The sequence below is a fragment of the Primulina tabacum genome, chromosome 1 (assembly GCF_025594145.1).
Source record: "Primulina tabacum isolate GXHZ01 chromosome 1, ASM2559414v2, whole genome shotgun sequence".
NCBI lineage: Eukaryota > Viridiplantae > Streptophyta > Magnoliopsida > Lamiales > Gesneriaceae > Primulina > Primulina tabacum.
In genome coordinates this window covers 6,365,226-6,389,246 of record NC_134550.1, presented here as the reverse complement: position 1 = coordinate 6,389,246, position 24,021 = coordinate 6,365,226, and the positions used below count along the sequence as shown (strand labels likewise).

Below are 24,021 nucleotides of genomic sequence, written 5' to 3'. Positions count from 1 at the left end.
TTTGCATAGTGATGTTGAAAAATCCAGTTAATCATTGTGCAGTAGCTTTTCACTTTTAAGATTTTGATGGTTGTCACATGAGGCGGTTTGGAGAAATGGGCTGGTGATGGGATTGGTTATGTGAAAAATGCCTGGAACTGGAGATCTTGTGGTGAAGCTGCAAGTTCCATTTATTATTGTGGTGGCAGTAGTACCTTTCTCTCCCTGCTCTAGAACACACGCACATGAAAACAGAAACTAAATGAACCAAAAAAAAAAAAAAAAACAGAAAAAAGTTAAAATAAACAAAGTATAAGGAGATTAAATATGTTGGCTTGAGCCTCCGAAAGCAATGATAATGAAAACAAATTGGTGCTTCTTGTTTTCCTTTTTTTGCTATGTTGTGTTCCTTGGGGAAAAATGTTTTACCCACGTCTTTTGCTTTTCCTCACTAGTATCTGAAGAGCCGAGGTTTTTTAATGTTTGTTAATGCAAGACAGATAACGCGTAGAGATGAGGAAATGCTGCCATTTGTTGCTGATACAAAACGAAATTATATATTTGGAGGAATATGTTTTGTAGCAGCCAATGCATCCATAAAGGTTTGCTTGTCGCTTGTCTTGTGTTCAAATTGTGTAAAATTCAGACACTGAAGAAAATAATTTGTTCGGTTTAATTTTCATCAATGAAATCTATATTCTCTCTGGTTAGGCTTTGGCTGATATGAAATCTATCAACCTCTTTGGCGTTCAGCAGATATGTCGTAACTCAATTGCACTGGAACAGGTATTTTAACTCGTGTATTCTCCTCCTTTCTCTTCCTCTCCTCAATATGCTATCTCTCCTCTTCTTTTGATCTGCTTTCCTGTAGATTAGGATCTGTTTGCGTTGGTTTTCTTATTCTGCATATTTATGCCGATAATTTCTATTTCACGTGGAAAAAGAATATCTAATTACACATAAATATCGATGGAAACACTTGTCGAAAGAGAGAATATGTTGAAGGAAATATAAAAAACATAAATATCGATGGAAACACTTGTCGAAAGAGAGAATATGGTGAAGTGTGTGTTTTTAATATTTCCTTCTAATGTAAGTAAAAATGATGCAAGCATTTTTATGGGCTGAAAAATCTGGAGGAATTTATTTTTCAAATTGGAACAATACTCTTTCTAACACTTCCCTCAAGTTGATGCACATATTACTCATATTGAAAAATGACTTGGAATTCAATGGTTAAACAATCAGAATATCTTTCACTCGATGATGTTATCTTATAAAAGGTTATCCAGTGCCATAAACTATCTCATAAAACTATTCAGTTCTTTGAACTGATGTTGGCTATTCCGTGCTGGAAAGTGATATGTAAAGCGGTTGAGTCTCATTGCACCGACGTTTTACTAGAAGATTGCTAGTGGACCCTTCCAAAAACAGAAAAAGGGAGGAGTAAAAATTTAGTTTGACAGTTACATAAAAATCCGTATGGTTATTACTTTCTGCATTTCATTTTTGCACTTAGTTTTATTATGTTTTTCGCTCATTTTAAAGAACTAGCAAAAAAGCACGTGCATCCGCACGTGAACCCATATTCTGAATAACTAAAAAATAAATTAATATTAAAAATATTTTTAATCTTTGCATAACGCGATCAAATCCATGAAACAACATTTCGTTAGGAAAAAGATAGATCAAAACAAATTATAAGAATTTGGAATAATGATTTATCAGATTAAGTACTAAATTGAACTAAAATAATAATACAAATACAATGAAGTGAAAGGATTTGAATTGATTAAGCAATATAAGAGTGTAAACAGAATTATATGAATATATTTTAATTAATTAAGCAATATAAGAGTGGAAGAAAATATTTTAGTATATGATGTTGATATTTATCTACTCATTACATCAATTAATTGATAAATATTTTCCTAAAATGTAAAAATTACATCTTGAAAATCTAAAATAGTACTTACTTATAATTTGGAATAATTAAGAATATATGACAACAATTTTTCATTTTAAGTTTTATTCTAAGAGTATTAATTTTTATTGTGAATATCGGTAGGGTTGGCTTGTGTCACATATAAAAATCGTGAGACATTCTCACAAGAGACTTACTCTACACCAACATAACTTCCAATTTAGTTATGTTAACGTTATACTAATAATTATTTGTAGGAACATCTTGCTCTTACTCTTTTTGACTCATTTGTGTCATTTTTTAAAACAATTTTATAATAATTTTATCTATATACCATTTGACTCTACTTTTTTTTCTACATATAATAGATACCGTCATTGATTTTTTTTTTTTAAGAAAAATAAGCTGAAAAAGTATCAATTGTGATAACATTTGTGAATAAGCTCAAATTTTTATTTTTATTTTTTCAAATTAAGTGTTTATTGATTTTTTTTATTTAATGTGTGCTTACATTTTTGTCAATATAATTGTCATTATATACTTGTATGTAAATAACTCTACAAATACAAATAAAATGTCATGACATTATTGTTATGATTGAGTACTATTTGAATATGTAATTCATGAAAAGAGATTTAATGAATAAAAAGACATTAAGTTATTTTATACTGTAAAACAATATATGATATAATCCTTATAATAAATATAATTATAATGATCATTTATTAACATTTGTCAAAGTATCAGACTTTTTATATATGATATAATTTAATATATTTATTTAATTATTTTTAAATCAAACTAATTAATTCAATAGATACAAAAATAACATTTTTTTATGAAAGTTTATTTCTTTTGTTATATTTCAAATTTTAATGGTGAAAATCATACCAGTAGTTTAAAATCTATATTTAATAATTATTATATGAGTTTATTTGATATTTACCATATAATCTTATTTGAATGTGCATTTCTTTACATATGTTGATTTATTTATTATTTTAAAACTTCTTTAACAAGAAATTAATAGTTATCAATGTTAGTCTACGAAAGATCGATATATAGAATTTATTATCCATGATATAGAATTATAAAAATAAAAAGTAAAAAAAATTTTTTTAGGATGTTAAATTAAATATTATGAGTTATATTTTATTATCAATATTACTATTTCATTTGTTTTAATATTGTTTTTATAAGTTAGTCACAGTGATTTTAAATTGAAAATTATTTGTCTTTAGTATGCTTCGCTTTTGTAGATTATGATTTATATATAGATAAAATCCATAATTTGGTTGATTTTTAGGTTATTATGCTTTATACGTGGTGTTTGAATATATATTTTTTTTAGCAATTTGTTTCAGTTCATTTTGTTCTATATATTATATTCATTATAATTTATTATATAATATAGAATTAATTTGTTGAATTTTAATTTGGGAAACAATTTTGAAACTAAGTTATATAAGTTCTTATAAATCATCTAATATGATAAGAAATTAAACCCAAATAAATAACAAAATGATTTAAATTGTTTTTTAGAAAATCAATTTTTTTTAATTTTTATAATATAATTGATATTACGTGCAACGCACGTGCATCATGCTAGTAATCTATAAATCTATAAAAGTGTGGATACTTAAAATGCTTTCCAATTGTGAAAGGACGTAATTGCCCTTCACTTTTTTACTTATTTTAATTATCAAGCAACATATGTAGTAATTTCACACTTATTCTATTAATTAATAATTAATACTAATTAACCATATTTTATGGTTATGATTTTGTATTTTTGAATTTTATGGTTATGATTTTGTAATTTTTGAATTTTTTGCATTTAAAAATTAATAGTTTGACAAAATAAATTTAAAATTTTGATTAAATATAATTTTATTTTCAATTCAATTCATTTTATTTAGTTTAAAAATAATACTGATTATTTTAATTTTTTTGATTCTTCATTTTATTTAGTTTAAAAATAATACTGATTATTTAAATTTTTTTGTTTCTTCATTTATCAATATTAAATTTAGAACGAAAATTATTAAAATAAAAAAAATAATTGATATTAATATTAAGTAAATTTAATAATTTGTTTATTTAAAATTAGCTCAAACATTTAAGAACATGGAGAAGAAAGTCAAAAGCACAAAATAATAACCATTAATTATTAATTAATGGAATAAATATGAAATTACCACGTATGTTACCTAATAATGAAAATAAGTAAACATGTGAAGGGTAATAATGTCCGTTCACAATGAGAAAACTTTTCTACTATCCACACTTTTATAGGTATATAGATTAAACTAAAACATTGAGTTATTATAACTCTATTCCGAAAGGTACTGTAAACCTCAAGTAGATGGGTTCTTTTAAAAGGTTTTAAAATGTTAAAATTGATCTACCTCTTTATGCTAGTTCACTATCATTTTCAATTCTAACAATTTTTCTCAACACTTTTGGCTCCAATACCACATGGAAAATAGATAATTTTGGAAATGCTGCTTGTTGATATTTCCTTTGTAAATGTCAATGATTTGTCCTTTACATGATCTGAAATACTTCAATTTATCAGGTAAGAAATCTAAATATAATTAGAAAGATCCGACTAGGACTTTGTGAATTATAATAACATATTTTCCAAATAAGAATGATATGTACTCCAACAGCTTTTAAGAATTCCATGTCACAATTAAACTTACTTGAGTAGGTAACAAGAAGTTCTCCCATTATGCATGAACATATCTCAAACCAATCTGGTAGGCATCTCCATCACCGAAATCTTTTGCCCCTACATAATTGTTTTCACCTGTCTTTTTCCCTTGAATTTGTTTTGCGGACCTGGATCTTTGCAGCGATGACACCAGTTAGATGACTGAGAATGGTGTACTCACATCTTTTTTATTGTGGTTACGATCTACTGTGTGATTGATAGTTTTTTCTGAGCTTTTTAGGCTTTGGCTGCCATCTCTTCAGTTGATAGTGAAGCAGTAAAGATGAGATTAGATCGTGTTCGGACATATTATGAACTGCTAAACATGCCCTTTGAGGTAAATCGTCTTAAATTGGTAGTTTCTAATTGTTGTTGGTTGTACTTCATTTTCATATCCCTTTTTTGAATGTACATTCGCTAACAATTATGAGCACATCACTTGTTCTAGGCATTGCTGGCATTTGTATCAGAGCATGAACACCTTTTCACGGCTGCCGAGTGAGTTATCTCAATAACTGGTTTTCATATAGGCAATTATATCGTCGGTCATATTTAACTGAATGTGTTTCCTTTCAGATATGCAAATCTTTTGAAGGTCCAGGTTCCAGGGAGGGAAATTCCGGACGATGCTCAGGATCGTGTGGCAGAGATTTTGCCACGTTGAAAATTCAAAGCAGACGGGTCTATCAGTCTCTTTGGTGAACTTTTAATGTGTCTGAGTTGCTCGATGCACATGAAACAGAAGTATGCCGTGGAAGAGATGAGAAGAACTCAAATCCTCACCGCCTATGATTATCAGTATTATAGTTGCGAAGAAAATGATCGAACCACTCATATCTTTATTTCTTTTTTTCCTTTTTTCTTTCTTATATAGATTCATTTTTTCATCCCCTGGTGGTGTTTGGGAACAGTGAGGCTTTTATTGGATGATTATTTTTCTTTTTGAGTTGTGTAGTACACTCTCTAGACGACGGAATATTGTTTGTGATTTCTAAGAGCTATCTTGTATTGGCGTTTTATTCTTTGGAGATTAAATAATATTTTCCTCTACCAATTACTTTGTGTTATTACAAGTTAATAATTATAAAATAAATGCGGTTCATATTCTCATTGACGAGAAGGAACCATGGTTGTGGATGTTCTTATTAAGTTAAAAACTTATGTGAGACAGTCTTACGGGTTGTATTTTGTGAGACAGATCTCTTATTTGGGTCATCCATGAAAAAAATTACTTTTTATGCTAAGAGTATTATTTTTTATTGTGAATATCTGTTGGGTTATTCATTTTACAGATAAAGATTTGTGAGTTGTCTATTAGTTTTAGATAAAATTGGCTTTCTTGTTATTATTAAGATGGAACTAATCTTCCTCTTGTTTTCCCCTTTTTTTTTAAGAAGTTTCTTGTAGCCCAGTCTCATGTATTTTCATTTTTCTATTATGTATTGCTATGGATTCCTGCCATACATCCCAGTTCTTAGTTCGTGTCTTCATGTTGATTAATTTATTCTTTTTGTTTATTTTTAGTTGGTTGATAATCAAAGTGGTTGTTTAAAAAGAGAGACATAAAAGTTTAAATTTGGTGGCCAAAGGACAACGAGAAAGCAGGGGATTAAAAAAGAGAAGGAAATGATTAAGATTGAGTTTCATTTAATAGTTAGATATTTATTTATTGTATTTTACTTTCGTTTTACTTCAAGTTTTTTATACCAAATATCGTGCAATTAGAGGAGGCGTTGCGCTTGGGTAGAGAGGTGGTTGTGGGTTTGGGGCTGTTAGTGGTAGATTATTTAACTATAGATTCTTTTCGAGGAAACAGAAAACCTTAAAATGAAATTTTAGATGCCTAAATAGTGTCCAACCCAGCAACAAATGCTGCTTTAAATTGGAGCTGTGCTACAGTGCTACACAAAATTATTTAAAGTTTTTTCTTAAATTAATAAAATTTAAATTTAATGTATGATTAAGTGATTTTTGAAATAATATAATTGTTATAAATAAAATAACAGGGATATTCTTTTTAAAATTGAGTTTAGAGTCGATTAACAGAGAAAATTGTTATATTTAATATAAAATTATTTTATTTTGAAGTTAGAACTGCACTAATGTAATGAGTTGGAGATGACCTAAAACACCAAATCATAACTCGTGTGTAAATCACTGATTAGATGGTAAGCATTAATTACTATTAGTCTTTGAGTTAAAAGTATTATGAAGTCAGCAGGATGCCATGCAAACCTTTCAAACAAAACTGGGATGATAAAGACGAGGATTCATAGCCGTGATCATACTGATCCAACCGCAGGATGTGCATTTGAACATACGAGCGGAGGAGCCCTGGAAACAAGGTGCATGTTGAAGAGCTCTATGCATGACAGCCAGAAAGTCCACTTGGGGTGATGAGACACCGTCCACATATTGTGCTCGGCAGCAGACAAGACTTGCTCTTGGACGCTCGAGTGCAACGCATGCGACTTCTAAGACCAGTTGAACAACGGCGGTAGCTCAACCAACAGTGTTTGGGATGTTGTGAGTAACATCCGAATTAAAGGTCCCAACGCTGGTTTGCTAAGACAGAAGAATGCAATACAGTTACTATGTTATTAGATACAAAGTTTCTTGTTAAACATTTTAGCCTTTGAGACATACAAAGCCTATCTTGACAAACAAGTAACCCTTAGGCCTTAGTGCTTAACTTGAAGCAGTACTTTGATAAAATCGAGTTTTCCAGCGCTTAGATCAATTGAGGAAGGATTTAAAAGTCCTGGTCTTCTTTTTCTTATTTAGCTTTAGCAGTTAGTGTGCAGTACTGACATAAAATCAGAAATGTGATGGTCGATACTAGTGTTGGGGAGCAATAAGATAGCAGTTGGATTTGAAGTGTGGCACTTGCTATTGTGTACAAAATATTACAGTCCTAAGACCAATTATAATTTTGAGTAAAATGTCAATTAACTATAGTAATCATGTTTGATAAATCTAGTAAGGTGGTGAATCCAATGTTTGAAATAGAACGAAGATTACTTAGCTCAATTAGCCATCGTGTTACATTGGGATGAAATTAATTTTTGAATTCTCGAGTGTCAATCAACAGCACTACTCTCATGCATTAAGTAAAGGAAAAAAAAAGATGGTGAAACCATTCATATTATAAAACAAACCAAGAAAACAATATATTCATATTTCAGACAAGCCAAGAAAAAAATTGTTCAAACCAGAATATTATCATTTTCAATGTGTAATTAAATAATAGAATAATTAAAATTTGTCATGTTTTATCGTTTTATTTCCACGAGTACATTTATTTGCTATGTGTATTATAGATTTGTAGTATTTTTTCACTTTTGGTATATTTACAAACATTTAAGTATTTGACAGATACTTGTATCATTATGCTATACGCAATTCTCCCCTGAATAACGAACTTAGTCGTAACGTCTTTTTTGCCAAATTTCGTATATCTTCCTTAGCAGATTCTTCTGATATTTCGATGAGCTCTTTCAAGCCTCCACTTGATATGAAATCTCTAGCATTTTCCTCTGTAAACCATCAAATATTTCTCTATAGTTAAGTATTCAAACCAAGTGGCTATGTTTCAGCATCAAGAAATATAAAAGTAATTTACACCAATGTACCCTAAGGTTTATCCGAATTACAGGAACTATTCTATTCAAGCAGAAATCCCGGGAATGGGCATCTACTATCAGATGTCTAGGCACAAAACAAAAAGAAAGATGTATAAAAAAATTATTTCTTGTCAAATCCAGCTGAGGAATTTACTTAGAAGGCTCTGATCTCCTCATTATGCGTGATAACAAGAAGAAATACTTATACCTCTAACAGTTGTGTAGCACAAAAAGAAAATGATTTACCATTTTGAGCCAAATGGCAAATAGCAAGCTCAAGGTGGCGTCTAGTCGAAGCAGAAGACTCATTCAAGTTTGCAACCAACCATGAAAGAGCACCATCATCCATTAGAAGAGAACGACCTCTCCAGTGTCCTGATATCAGTACGATGATTTCAACTTGTTACAAAAAAAAAGGATTATAAATGTGTTAATTTGAACAATATAGCAAACAAGACCTTGCATTATTCTTCTAGATTCGCATTTCGCAAAGTTCGCCAATCCCCTGGCAACCTGAGCAATGACGTCAGTGTTCCCTGAATCAGCCATTCCCAAAAGAGCTTTCAAGGCTCCATCATCTTTCAAAACTGCGTGTAACCTTTCTGTTGTCAACAGGAAATTCCATCAGTGTAAATAATTTCAAATTATACAGTATCTACGCTACATCTCTTATAGCAGACATAAAGTGTATAGCCTAAGAGGTGACACTACTTTTAAAGTCTGTTTTCGGTTTTATTTCTTTACATATGACACATCTTGTATCAAAAAATATATCTAAGATGATTTAGGTAGACAAGGGGAGCAGATTTTCTAGGTAATATACCAGAAAACTATGATGGACTCACCATTTCCACACAGATTTGCAATTGCACCAGCAACCATTCTCAAAGTTTGATGATCATCTGTTTTGAAAGCCGCTTTTGCAAGAAGTTGAGCACCTCCTTTATTTGTTATCAAACCTTGATTTGTTTCTGAATACAAACAAGTATGATTTCAAGTGCATTAAAAAGCAACTTCCCATCATCCGATTTTAGCATATGCAAGAAACTCTCTGACATATGTTTTGTTCAAAAAGAAAAAATGGAAAGGTTAAGGGGTACCATTCATTGCCAAATTAGCGATGGCTCCAGAAGCTACCCTGAGTATCGTTATGTTGTGTGATGATTCCACCAGCATAAGCAGTGCATCTAGACCACCTTCCTTAACAATTTTTTCCTGGTTGATATCTGAAATATGAAAAATGAGTCAGAAAACAATATTTAGTCAGGAACACCTATAGTCAATGCAATTCATTATTCAGTACTAGAATTAGACAAAACAAATTACCAGTTACATGCGAACCATAATTTTGAAGAATTTTCAAATTTATGTACAACCTTAAAGGATTCATGACCCATAACACACAAAAAGCAGCTTTATCCATCCAAACTCTAACCTTACTTACCTTCAGCAGCAAGGTTGGCCACAACCTTCACAGCATGGATTTGGACATCTATATCATTTGATTCTAACAGTGACAATATCTTCTGGAGCCCAACTGAATTGATACCCAACAAAATGAAGTGAATACAGTGGTAGACAAGGATCATGACAAATTATATGCACATAACATAAAGATCTTGTTTAAGTCCTTATGATGACACTTGACAAAATTTAACTTCGCATCACTAAAATGCATCATCATATCCATTTGGACTCATCAATTCTTCCTTTTTTTCACAATATTAAACAAGATGATCCAGATATTAGAATCCTGCCTTCCTCACAAATCTTTGAAATTGTGTTCCTCTGGCTGATGATAGTTTCTCTTGACAGGCTTGACTTATGTGACACTTGGGGGTTGAGCAAAGCTGAAGTCCCTTTGGTTGTATTTTCATGAATATATGGTTTCTTTTCCTGCAAAAGCCAAGGTATTTTCATGAATATATGTCTTAGATCAAAGACAGTTCTCGTGACTTTGCCAGAAGAAAGCTTATTTACCTCGAAGCCATCTTCACTTTCAGGCACAACCTTTATTACATTTAGCAGTTCAGTTTCAGCTTGCTTTCTTCGCCTTTCCTCAACTTGAAGTGCTTGCTTGACAGCATGTAGTTCATTTTTATGTGCTTCCTGATAATTCATAAAAACATTTAGCATCCCCGAGAAAATAAAAGTTGATATTCTTCCATATCGAAATATACAAAACGGTTGTGGAATACAAAATGGCACAACTTTGAACATGAAAAATGAAGCCAATGTCAAAATTCAGTGAGTAAAAATATATCTTTTCTGATTCTAAGTTTTTGTAGTCTCTCCTTAATATTCTAGTTTCATTGACAGTTTCTGCATGCAGTTGATGCATTTCTTGCAATCTCATTTGAATCTCCTTGATCTCTTCCTCTGCACTATTCTAGAATAATGAAAAAAGAAAGAATTGATAAAATAATTTGAACATATTTGTAAAATCAATAGCTGAGACCTCAGTACAATAGAATCGTGAACTCGGAAAAAAGAATCCCCATATTCTTAAAAGCCAAAGATTTGACAGAAAAAAGAAACATATGACAAAAGATTCACTACAAATCCATCTCCCTGCAAACAATCTTCCACTTTCTTTCCATAGATGCTTACCATGTTGCATAGATTTGTATTGCCTTATAAGCTTATAAGCTAATGATTCAAAAAAAAAAAAAAAAAAAAACTAGAGGGATCAAATAGGACAAACTACTTGGCATTGCAGAATAAATTAACTGATACAAGTACAAGACGAAAAAAATGAAAATTATGGCACGATAATAATACTTTACCTGGACAGAATTCTGATTTTCAATCAGAAGCTCTTTTGTAGACTTCAGTTCTTGTGCAATTCTTTCAGCACGAGAACACTCATCTTTGAGTTGTTGATTCAAAGCCTCTATTCTCTCTTCGTACATGCTAGTCGTTTCTGCTAGAGCTTTATGATATCTGAAACTTTTTACCTGATTTTTCTGTATTTATGGAGGCCACATCAGATTATTTTACAGAAAATTTGAACTTCAAAATTGTTGGTGGCTTCTTATCACAATTTTAATAGAAAAGAACAAGTGGTAAATTGATAGATTTAACGGACATAATGACAAAGAAGACCTTGACATGGGAAGCCATAAACTTGATTAGAAAGCCAAAAACATTTTGATAAAATATTTTTATCGAGTAGGAAACAGTTCACCTGCATTGACATTTGAATCTCACTGGTTTGCCTCTTCATCTTCTCTATTTCTAGTTCAGCACTAGCACATACCTCCTTCTCATTGTCTAGTTGCTTCATCAGATCAGCTATTTTCTCCTCATACATTTGGGTCACTTCAGCAAGCATTTTCTGATTTCTCAAATTCTCTAGCTGCTGTTGCTACTAACAAGTAAAGAAATAGCATCACTCTTGGAAACATGGACTTTTTCTGGCTTACAGGATTAAAATTCCCGTGACTTATTTTGCTGAACAGCGTCACTTCAAAATCTAATAAGTGAAATTATTCAACTGCAGGCTTTGGGAAAGGGTCAAGTAAATTTTGATTTCTGACAGCATAATGGATGATCATTCCATTTGCTCTCAATCTCTCTCGTGCTGCTTTTCTTATTACTTTTTCTGGAAAACAAACTAAATATTGTGATAAATTTTTGACTTTAGAGAAATGTATGTCATTTATTGTTGGAAGATTTCCTCGAATATTGTATAGTTGTGTACATTATCTTTTAGAGAGATTTTAGGAGTTCATTTTTTAGTTTCCTTAGGAAGATTTGTTTCCGGTTTTGTTTAAAAGTAGAGTTTATATATTAATGTACAGCCATTATGCCTACGTATATACAAGAATTATTTCTCAGTACTTTGATTGTTTTTCTGTCAATTTGGTATCAGAACAAAATCAAAGATCCTAGGTCTTAAAATTCGCTTCCGAAAAATGTTTAAGACCGAAAGTTCCCTGCCTCCTCCACCGAGACTCAACTTGTTCGAAACCCATCAGAAAATCATCTCATTCAGATCTATACAATCCGACTCAATGGTGACAATTTCCTTCGATGGTCTCAAGCAGTTAGAATGTACATCAGGGGGAGAGGCAAGATCGGCTATATTACAGGCGAAGCAACAAAGCCTGATGAAAAAAACCCAGCCTATGCCACCTAGGATGCTGAAATCTCAATGGTGATGACTTGGTTGGTCAACTCCATGGCCAAAGAGATAATTGTGAATTATCTTTGCTATTCAATGGCCAAGGAGTTATGGGAAAATGTTCCGCAAATGTACTTAGATTTAGGGAATCAATCCCAAGTGTAAGAATTAACCTTACGACTTGGAAATTCGCCAAGGTGAGAATTATGTGACTACATATTTTAATTCCCTTAAGAGAATTTGGCAAGATCTGGACTTATTCAATGATTACGAATGGAAATCACTTGATGACTGCATATTATAAAAAGATAGCCGATGTTGGACACATCTTTAAGTTTCTTGTAGGATTAAACACTGAATATGATGAAGTTTATGGCCGAATTGTTGGAGAAACCCAATTCCATCCATTTGAGAAGTTTTTGCAGAGGTGCGACGATAATAGAGTCGTAGACAGGTTATGCTAGGAAAAAAACTCCTGGTAAAATGGAATCTGTCGAAGGATCAGCCATGGCCATTTCTAAAGCTCATGAGGAGACTAAACTTGCCTCAATTGTGAATATTGTGGAAAGCCTAACCATACACAAGAAACTTGCTGGAAGCAGCATGGAAAACCACAAAATGGCAGGCTGAAGAAATCGAGTGCTCCTACACCAAATGAGGCCGAGGCACCCTCATTCAGCAAAGAGCAATTAAATCATCTTTCAAAATATTCAGCACCTAATGTTCCTGCCGATTCGATTGCACAAACATGTAGTAATCCATTGGCACTTTCTGTCCAAAATATCAGCCCTTGGGTCATAGATTCAGGGGATTCAGGCCATATGACAAGCAATTCTCACTTATTTGACTCCTATTAGGGGTGTCAAAATGCGACACGACCCATCAACTCGACACGGACCCAACACGAAAAAAATAAGGTTTGGGTTGGGGTATTTCGGGTTTGGGTTGGGTTTGGGTTAGTGCCATGTTAGGCGGGTTTCGGGTTGGGTCGGGTTGGGTCGCGGGTTGACCCGCGAACTTTTTTTTAAAAAAAATATTACCTATATTTTTATATATTGTATGTTTGAACAAATTTATTGTATATTTATATGATAAATTTTCATCATTTAATATTTATTTTGCATATTTTTATTTTTTTAACAATTTTTTATTTGATTTAGTAAATATACTTTTAATTTTCTACGAATAAACTTTCAAATTTAAATCGGAAATTTTGTTATTATGTGTTTACATTAAAATATTATTATTTATTATTTATTTTTTTGATTATTTTTCATTAATTTTTGTAAAAAAAATTAAAAAAAATAAATAAAATTATGGTTAGGCGGGTTAGACGGGTTGAGTCGGGTTATATGGGTTCGTGTTCGGGTTGGGGGTTTTCATGTTGCTTCGGGTTCGGGTTGGAAAAAAAAATTCGCGGGTTGACCCGAAACCCGACCCAACCCACCCGATTGACACCCCTAACTCCTATATTCCATGTTCTGGAGTTGAAAAGATTAGAATAGCTGATGTCAGTTTTTCATCCATTGCAGGCAAATGACACATTAAAATTTCAGAACATATTACACTGAAATCTGTTTTACATGTGCCAAATCTTGCATGTAATCTCCTTTCCGTCAGTAAAATATCTAAGGATTACAATTGTTTAGCTTTCTTTCTTCCATCCACTTGTGTTTTTCAAGACCAAAACTCGGGGAAGATGATTGGAACTGCTAGAGAAATGCATGTGCTGTACTACTTCGATGAAACTGTTTGCTGGAAAAATAAGGCTCATGCATTAGGTAGCTTCAGTTCCATTTCTGTCAATGATCAAATAATGATATGGCATACACGATTAGAACATCCTAGTTTTCTGTACCTTAAACATGTATTTCCTGCATTATTTAAAGGAATTAATTATTCAACACTTCATTGTGAATCTTGTCATTTTGCTCAAGATCATCGTGTTTTCTTTCAAGAAACCTATTCTGCCTCGAAACCATTTTACTTGATTCATAGTAATGTTTGGAGACCATCAAAGGTCAAAACACTATCTGGAAAAAGATGGTTTGTGAATTTTATTGATGACACACAAGAATATGTTGGATTTATTTACTGGAAAAAAGGTATGAGATTGAACAAAGGTTTAAAGATTTCTTTGTCATGGTTGAAAATCAATTTCAAACTAAGATTGGAATTTTAAGATCTGATAATGACATTGAATATTTCGATATACATTTGGGAGCATTTCTTCTAGAAAATTCACCAATCAACTTGTCGAGATACATCACAACAAAATGGCATCGCCGAAAGAAAAAACTGAATTTACTTGAGGTTGCTCGAGCCATTATGTTTTCAATGAATGTTCCAAAATATGTTTTGGCCGATGCTCTTTTAACTGTATGTTACTTGATAAATAGAACGTCATCTCGAATTTTGAAATTTGATACACCTTTGCAAACCTTAAAAAGCTATTTTCCTACCTCACGCGTCACTACAAACCTACTTTTTAAAATGTTTGGTCGTGTTTGCTATGTGTATATACCTAATGTTTTCCGGTCCAAACTTGATCCGAAATCAGAAAAATGTGTTTTCATCAGTTGTGCTTCTAACAAGAAAGGGTATAATGTTTTAACCTTGTCACAAATTTTTTTTGAGAGCATGAATGTTCGATTTGTGGAGGATGAGTCATTTTTTCAGACAAATTATCATCAAGGAGAGAAAATAGCGGTCGAGGAGGATAATTTTTGAGACACGTTACCTGTTCCAGAAATTATACCAAAGGCTTATGATCCCTTAACTGATTCCGATAAACACTTTGTGGAAAAAACTGTTGGTATTACGGAAACTAGAAGTAGTATCACGTCTTTGCCAGACATTACTTTATCTGAGACAGTGGGAGAAAAGCCTCAACAGGAACTTCAAGACTACACCAGAAGGCAGTTCCTCAAAAATGCTACTATATTTCTATTGCACTTACGAAAGGAACTCGAGCATGCACTAACCATCCCATTGCCAAGTTTCTATCTTATGAAAGATTGTCACTCATAAAGCATTTGTGTCTAAGATTTCTAACATGTCTATTCCAAGAATTGTCCAAGAAGCATTAGGTGATCCGAACTGGAAATTAGCAATGATGGAAGAAATGAATGCTCTTAGGAGAAACGATACTCGGACTGTGGTTGATCTACCGAAAGACAAAAAGATAGTTGGGTGCAAATGGGTATTTACGGTAAAGTGTAAATCTGATGGAAGTGTTGAGAGATACAAGGCGAGACTTGTAGCTAAAGAATTTACTCGAACTCAGGGTATAGATACCAAGAGACTTTTGCCTTTCTCGCTAAGATTAACTCTATCAGAATACTTTTTTCTCTTGCATGTATCTCCAACTGGCCACTTCATCGGTTTGATGTTAAAAATGTGTTCCTAAATGGAGATTTACAAGAAAAAGTATATATAAACTTACCTCAAGGTTTTTAAGGAGGGTTTGAAAAAAGAAAGTGTGCAAGTTGAGGAAAGCCCTGTATGGAGTAAAACAATCCCCTAGAGCTTGGTTCGAGCGATCTGGGAATGCAGTGACGAGACATGGTTTTTTACAAAGCCAAGCTGATCGCACTTTATTTTTCAAACATTCCACCAAAGGTAAAGTGGCCATCTTAATTGTCTACGTAAATGACATTATCATGATTGGAGACAATTATCTTGAGATAAACAACTTGGTAAAACAACTTGAAGTTGAATTCGATATCAAGGACCTTGGAAAGCTGAAATATTTTTTCGGGATGGAATTCACCAGATCGAATAAGAGAATTTTCATCAGCCAACGTAAGTATGTTCTTGACTACTCAAAGAAATAGGGATGACTAGTTGTAAGGCAACAGATACTCCAGCTGAACCTAATGTTAAGTTGAAATCTGCAACACCTAATGAAGTGGTGGACCGAGAATGTTATCAAAGATTAGTTGGAAAGTTAATCTATATGGCACATATCAGACCCGACTTAGCTTTTGCAGCAAGTGTAGTGAGTCAGTTCATGCACCAGGACATACTCATTTTGAAGCTATATTCAGAAAAATCTTGAAATATCTCAAAGGGACACCTGGGAAAGGACTTTATCGAAATAGAGGCCACCTTCAAGTGGAGGCTTATACATATTCAAATTGGGCGGACGATGTAAATGATAGAAGATTTACCTCAGGATATCGCACTTTTGTTGGAGGTAATCTGGTTACTTGGAGAAGCAAAAAACAGAATGTTGTTACAAGGAGTAGTGCTAAAGCAGAATTTCGGTCTGTTGACAGTGGTGTATTATGCATATCTTATATACTGCTACAAGTCAAGTAGCTGATATACTCACCAAGGGTCTTCCTAAAACACAGTTTGAAAATTTGGTTGGCAAGCTTGCTATGAATAACATATTCAAGCCAGCTTGAGGAGGAGTTTTGGAAGATTTCCTAGAATATTGTATATTTGTGTACGTAATATTTTAGAGAGATTTTAGGAGTTGATTTGTTAGTTTCCTTATTAGGAAGATTTGTTTCCGATTTTGTTTAAAAGTAGAATCTATATATTAGTGTACAACCACTATGCATATGATATACAAGAATTATTTCCTAATACTTTGATTGTTTTTATGTCAATTTTTATATATTCTTAATTTGTTCTTGATATTAAATGACTGATAAAAAAAGCCTTTTGTAATGTTTTTCAATAGATAATCTGTTAGGGACTTTGTTAAGATTGCGAATTGAACCTAACTCAACCCCAAAAGCTAGCTCAAGGGAGAATGATTGTCCAAGTCCATATATACAACTTCAAGAACTTAAGTGAGTTCAGTGATATGGCTTGGATAACTACACTGACGATTTTTGATCTCTTTTGCTCTTATAGGCTCGATCTCACTAAACCCACCTTCTATCATTGATGAAAGTATGCGATCTCTGTCATTTAAAGATAGGGATGTCCATACTGGATACAACAACCAGAAAGATGGGAAATATGGTCTTACCTCTTTTTCCCTCCATTCTGGTATCCAGGAGGTGAGATCAGAGCGAGAGGCAGCCCTCGCCCCATAGGGGGCGGGTCGTGTGAAGTTTACAAGATATTATCGAGTGGTCCATAAGACAGTTCAACACATAACAGTAAGTTTGAGCTCCGATACCACGTTGAGATTAAATTGGGCCTAGAAGTTACTTGAGGAAGGGGGAAAGGAGAATAAATAACACGAGAGAGAGGGGAGGGCATTAACGTTTTCTTCCAGTTTGTGAGCTAGCCTGAGCCAAGGCAGGGTCGTAGCGGAATTTTTTTCTTTCTGTGATATTTTATGTTCAGAAGAGTTGTATTTCCCTTTTGTTTCAGAATTCAATATCAATGTATCATATATTCTATATTATTAATTGTGGTTGTATCATAACCAGTCTAGAATCCTATCACATATGATTCAATTAGAATTATGTAACTGTCACACAAAAATGATGTCATTGACTCCCTCAAAGTCCCGGCATTATTATGATTAAATAAAGTACTGATTTTCAAGATTTAAATTGAGGAAAGACCTAGCATAGACATATTGTTCATAAATGTAGCTCCGGATATAGTTTTTTTGTCAATGAAAGATTAAATCTAGTTTCCCAAATTCCCAACAACTTACTCAAATCCATGACCATTGAAATAGTGAAGGAAAGTCCTGAATCATAGAATAAATATTCTTCAAGTGGACAGAGGTTCGATCTCATACCTTGCTTTGCTTTAAATTTGTCTCTAAGCGTGCAACCTCATCATTCATGGTATTGTTATGGTCTTTATGGCAGTTCAAATCTTTTAACGCATCATTCAACTCCAACTTCAACCTAGTGTTTTCCTTCTCCAGAAACTGTCAGAGTTAAATGATGTTAAGAGGGAACAATCTAAAGGCATAACATGACAAGATATCTAGGACTCAAAGAAACTATGAGGGCATTTATTTTTCACATACCTTGGTATTCTTCACTGTGACTTCTAAGCGTGTAATATCATCAAGCAGCAATTTTCCATGTTCTCTCAAACCGTTCAATTCCTGTAGTAAATCTTTCATGTCCAGAGTTAATTGAGCATTCTCCTTCTGTAACAGCTGCAATCGAGATATTTCATTCAGAATATAAAGCTTAAAAATTGTAAATGGTGTTTCACTTCAGACATAAAAGCTAATTCAGTACTTGAAGAAAAACTGTAAAAAATGACTTAAGCAGATACCTCAGTCTTAGCAACTAACTGCATTTCCCTTTCAGCTGAAGAAAATTGAAATTCTTCAAGCTTTTTCTCCATTTCTTTTTTGTCATTCTCCCGCAACTTTTGCTGCTGGTCTATCTCGGTAGTGAGATGTTCAACCTGAGTCTCCAACTTCCTGCATAGGCTTTCGTAATCGAATTCCTCTTTCAGCTTTACCGTGTTGACAACTTTCATGGCCTGCAGATATGAACTATACGCTTATTTTGATACGAGGGAACATGTTGATGCAGAGTAAAAAGGACCCCATTCATGCATAAACAATTAAAAATACCAAATGATCTGATCCTAAATTATAATAAATTACCAACAGCACCATATTGTAAGACATACTTCTATAACAAATAGAAAGAACTATTTATGCAACATTCACAATCAAACCTTTCAGGACCCTGAAAATATGTCTGAAAGTGAATCACTACAAGGGATATACAAAGACCTCAAATATGGTTAATCTACTCTAGAATTATAGACGAGCCTTTGGCCTTCCCATCTAATCATTGCTTATCAAGCTACACATACACATGACATCTTATAATATAAAATTAGAACTTTGTTGACACACTCTGAGCCAACAGGGAGGTCCCCAAAAGCAAGGGTCCAGCACAAGGGGTTCCAAAAGTAACTTGCTCATGTTCATCCTCATTTCGTGAAAATAGATTACTAAAATTGTGGGAGAAGTCTATTGTACTATACTTAAACTACTTTCAAACTTTGTAACAGCACCAAAGGTGTAGCATCAAATTTATTCCATCAGGGGAATAAAGACATGAACATAACACCCACCCGTTGTCCAAACATAACGGTGCTTGCCGTTTCTGCATGATGGCGAGAAGATGGTCCAATTGTTATGATAAGTGAAGTTCTTGCAGAACCTGATATATTGCACTTGTATGAGTTTGAGCAAACAATATCATTTAACAAGATAATCATAAAAACGGTTGAAACAGATTAGGAAAGGGAAAAAAGATAACCTCCAAATGAATCACGAAGCAATCTTGTCAATTTAGAATCTCTAGTTGGTATATGAGGACAGTTTTCAGCCAATGCATTTATGCACTTTCCTAAGGATGTCAGGGAGAGATTGATAAATTTGGCCTCCTCAAGCATGTGACCTTCACTCCCTGAAACAAGAAAAGAAAGATTAAACTACCAAAAATACATGCAAACTCAAAGAAAGGGGAAAAAAGATTGTTCAATAGGAAAGATCAGAACGAAAATATTGCTGTAACAAATTAAATTTGATAAGCATTTCAGGGCGAAGTTTCTTCTACACTATAGTAATACTAATGTTTCTAAGGAGAACGAGCCAAACTAAGCAATATATTCAACTCTCAAAATAAAAAAAACAAACCAGATTTATCTATTCGTTCAGATCCCGCAAGATCAACCAACAGTAGCTTGCTCTTCCTGATAGTAGGCACATGATGTCCGTGTCTGTCAGTGGAACTATCCTTTTGTTGATAGATTTCTTTATCTTCTTTTTCCAAGTGAGGTCTACGAATGTATACCTAAAGACAAGGATGTGAGGTAATAAATTATCACAAAAAGATGCATAAACTTTTGTAACAATCCATACCAAGGGATATGGAGCACAATCAGAAGTTCAGAACTAAGATCTTGCCATATTAGATAGCTATGCGTACCATAAGGATTGCATGACTGCGTGAAGATTCTGTATTCATCTTTGTATTAGCTGCATGACGGTTAGCTTCTCCAATTTGCAATAGTTGTAAGAAAGCATCAAGATTTCGTATTTGAACTATTTCAACACCAGGGACTGTTACTTCTCCAGTCTTGGCATCTTCAGCAATTGGAATATTGGTTTTTTCAGGAGCAAGCAAATCTTGAATGGACTCCATGTATAACTGTAGAACAATAAATATGAAAGAACTAATGGCAAATTATAACAGCGTTTATAAATATCAACAGACAGAGGGTGTATGTAACACAGTAACAGTGCTTGTTAGTAAATTGACGAAAAAATTCTTAACACCTGCATGATAGTATAGATATCATGGATAAATCTAGCTTCAAGTTTTGACTATATGTGTTCCTGATATTGAAATTTTCAATACTAGATATTGTTACTTTAATGATGCATTGTTTTTCAAAACTCAACTAGTAGGAGCAATATCAAACAAAAATATATTAGATAACATTTAACTTGTAAACAATCAACAATCAACAATCCACAATTCTATTAGCTTGTTACCTGCAAATAGGAGATTTCAATAGTATCTGATGCAGATGTGCTCGCTATTATGTCCTCCATAGCCCTAACCATGATACCACGCTCAGATGATTCGTCATTACCCATTTTGCCAAGCGTGTAAGTCTTGCCAGTGCCTGTTTGACCATAAGCCATGACTGTACCATTATACCCATCAAGCACACTCTGCAAGAATGTATCAAATACATCACAAGGATATCATAACATCAAAAGTTAAGCCAAACTATCATTGTGTTGTTCATAATGAATATCTAACATCTTTTCACAAATATAATAAATGAAGAATTACAAAGTTCACAACGCGAAAAGAAAATCGGTTTTCTCGAAGTTCCATCTGGAAAATGATGAACCGGCATTTTTTTGAAGTTTGTCAGGTGATAAGTATTCTTTTTTTTTATCCCCATAAAACTCCTATGATAACCCCTCCATGAGCAAACCAATAAAAGAATAATGAGCACTCAAATAGAATAATTAAATAGGATTGTTCAAATATATACTGCATGATTATTGAACTTACCTCAACTACCGGCCTTGCCACCACCTCGTAAACATGTTTCTGAGAAACACTTTGAGTAAATACTTCATCAAATCTGTAAGCTTCAGAGTTCCAGTTGTTTTTTTTCAACTTTAGCTTTCTGAGCTGTACAGTAGTGGAAATTATAGTTAATTCGTTACTGAAGCAAGAACCGTGACATCAGATTTTCACAAGCATGCAGAACGATGGTAGCGATATAGGCTAAGAAGCATTAAAACTGAGAAAATGTATACCTCAGGTTGTAATTCCACACAATCAGCATAATCCATATCAGAAAGATCATCAGAATTTCTTGGCCGGAGTCTAACAGCAACTCTCACTCTTTCAGATTCTATGACACAGACATCAAATATTATCATTACACAAGAATTTATATGTTTCAGATTAGGCTCACCGGATGCTAACGCAATAAAAAATTGTTTCATTTTAGCTAGAATTATTGCATCACTATATCATACAACAGGCTTCAACTTAAACCATTACAACTTAACTCAATCTTACCCCATTGCCTTGTTATGACACAATAGAACTTTTAATGCATAATACGTTGCAGTAACACGCACAGAATTTTTATTATTTATAAATTTAACCGGAAATATTTGGACAGTAGAAATTTTAGTCAAGAAGTTCCTACGCCATCCCAAAACTATCTCCTCCGGCCCTAACATTTAATATAAGCAAACCTTAGTTTTAACATAAGTAACATTTCCTTTTAAACAAGCTTAAAATTTTTTGAAATAAATATATTGCAAACTAATAATTTAAATATGACATTGCAGCTTGACAAATTGAATTTTCATAAGCACTATATGTTATTTTGTATATACATGAAAATTTTTCCTTTAATCAAATTTGCATTTATTTACCTAAACATTCTTTGAAATTTTATGGATTCTTATCACATATTAGACATTCTATAAACTATTTGGTTTGTATCAGTGACAAGACTCTTAGTTCTTTATATAGTCTAGTAAAAACCAACAATTGGCAAACAACACACACACACACACATTTATATATATTAAGCTTTAATATAAATTGTAAATTTATGTATATTAAATTGTGTACATTAAAATTTAGTATTAATTTTAGGAGAAGGGGTGTATTAGGGGGAAAACCAAGAGTATTTATATAAGATCTCTCACTTATTAATAAATATCGAAGAGATGTAGAGATATGTTATGTTTACAAGAGAATAATTTGTTGCTCTCTATATTTATTAACAGATCATAAGATAGATATGTGGCACAAACACTGATAGGGACGGTGATATACACCACAAGATACAGACAGAATGAATTGATTCAATAACTCAGGGGACAATGGTATGAAATGAGGTTGAAATTTTCAAGATATATATATATAATTTTTTCTAAAGAAACTAAATTGAAATTCATACTGCATGCATTAAAAACGCCCAAGCTAACATTTTGGTCTCATTTCACTGTCATTGGAGGTGTTGGCGAGTCAAGGATTTAATCAGTAAAAAAGTATCACAGTCTAAGACAATCTAGCTAACATGTCTATATGCTTGCTTGTTCAAATAAATAATAATGACGATAAAAAGAAAAAAAAGGAATTAAATAAATAAACCTGGATCATTCTCAATAGCCGCGCTTCTGGATCTCGAAGTGGGCGTAACTGAGCGCCTGGAATTCGAAACGGCCGGCGGCGCTTTCGCCCGACTCGAATGCGGCTGTGCTCCGCCGCCGTGAAACCCATTATTACTCTTTGGGACAGCAGCATTGCCGCCATGAAACCCACTACCAGAAGATGAAGATGAAGGGGGTCTATCGGACTTGTGCAGAGCTCTTCCAGTTCCAGCTGAAGCCATTGAAGCACATACACATAACAATCAATCAAACTCGGAGAAACCCAATAGTTTTTCCTCGACTTCGGATCAAGAAAATGATCCTCTTCTTCTCTCTTGCATAACAATCAATCAAACTTCAAGTTTTTTTATCGTGCGAAAGGGAGAAGAAAACAGAGAGGTGGGGAGTGTAGTAATATGGTGCGAAGGACAATGAGGCCGGCACGATTGGAGAAAGATAGTTTCCCGTTGAATATTAAAATAGTACCGTTTTGAATTATTATTACAGCTTTGTTACGTACAGTCTTTTTGATTGTTTCTTGAACGCAATCACGAGTTGTATTTTATGAAACATATATCTTGTTTGGGTCATTCATGCAAAATTATTATTTTTTATGCTAAGAATATTACTTTTTATTGTGAATATCGGTAGAGTTGACCCGTCTCACAGATAAATATTTGTGAGACCGTCTCACAAGAGACCTAGAGTTAAAACTTAAAAATGTATCCATTAATTAATATCAGCTGAATTGATTCAAATCAAGTTGATGTAACGTCGAATAAGTCAACAATTTCATCGGTCATATAATTTTTTTTTTTTTGCTACCGTGTCAAATTTAATTCGAGTAAAAACAGAATTAAAATTCAAAAAACTTAAATTACAAGATCAAAACCCAATTTTGATTATTTAAATGATCAAAACTCGAAAGACACAAACATAGAGCAATACATGTGGTTATTTTAGATTTTATTTGCACATTAGATTCGATCACATTCTGAAGACACGAAATAATAATGTTTTTTTTTTCAATTTGCAATGTGTAATTTAAAT

The 24,021-nt window shown here is 33.0% G+C and overlaps 2 protein-coding genes across 2 annotated transcripts in view; one reads left to right on the top strand and one right to left on the bottom strand.

Moving 5' to 3' along the window:
* Positions 1 to 5,657, top strand: part of LOC142537677 (exocyst complex component SEC8) — a 29,664-nt gene extending 24,007 nt beyond the window's left edge. The window contains exons 22-26 of the mRNA XM_075643172.1: positions 480 to 581; positions 691 to 765; positions 4,861 to 4,956; positions 5,068 to 5,117; positions 5,196 to 5,657. Of these exons, the coding sequence (XP_075499287.1) occupies positions 480 to 581; positions 691 to 765; positions 4,861 to 4,956; positions 5,068 to 5,117; positions 5,196 to 5,283 (411 nt within the window). The 3' untranslated portion in view covers positions 5,284 to 5,657. The remainder of the gene's footprint in view (positions 1 to 479; positions 582 to 690; positions 766 to 4,860; positions 4,957 to 5,067; positions 5,118 to 5,195) is intronic.
* A 2,169-nt stretch (positions 5,658 to 7,826) lies between these two features.
* Positions 7,827 to 23,434, bottom strand: LOC142537669 (kinesin-like protein KIN-UC). The gene is made up of 22 exons (XM_075643166.1): positions 22,973 to 23,434; positions 21,613 to 21,710; positions 21,362 to 21,484; positions 20,827 to 21,009; positions 20,258 to 20,479; positions 19,966 to 20,122; positions 19,586 to 19,735; positions 19,398 to 19,486; positions 18,579 to 18,791; positions 18,322 to 18,456; positions 18,085 to 18,219; positions 11,430 to 11,609; positions 11,029 to 11,208; positions 10,508 to 10,631; positions 10,223 to 10,353; positions 10,000 to 10,138; positions 9,687 to 9,779; positions 9,343 to 9,468; positions 9,088 to 9,213; positions 8,701 to 8,844; positions 8,489 to 8,617; positions 7,827 to 8,155 (listed from the first exon to the last, which is right to left on the bottom strand). Exons 1-22 carry the CDS (start codon positions 23,211 to 23,213, stop codon positions 8,007 to 8,009), a joined length of 3,267 nt encoding a protein of 1,088 aa, XP_075499281.1. The 5' UTR covers positions 23,214 to 23,434; the 3' UTR covers positions 7,827 to 8,006.
* Between the last annotated feature and the right edge of the window lie 587 nt (positions 23,435 to 24,021).

Excerpts from the sequence above, each read along its gene's own strand:
- LOC142537669 (XM_075643166.1), bottom strand. The coding sequence starts at position 23,213 with ATGGCTTCAGCTGGAACTGGAAGAGCTCTGCACAAGTCCGATAGACCC. Across the intron at positions 21,711-22,972 it reads GGCTATTGAGAATGATCCAG|AATCTGAAAGAGTGAGAGTT; the intron begins GTTTATTTATTT and ends TCTGTGTCATAG. Across the intron at positions 19,487-19,585 it reads GCTTCGTGATTCATTTGGAG|GTTCTGCAAGAACTTCACTT; the intron begins GTTATCTTTTTT and ends GCAATATATCAG.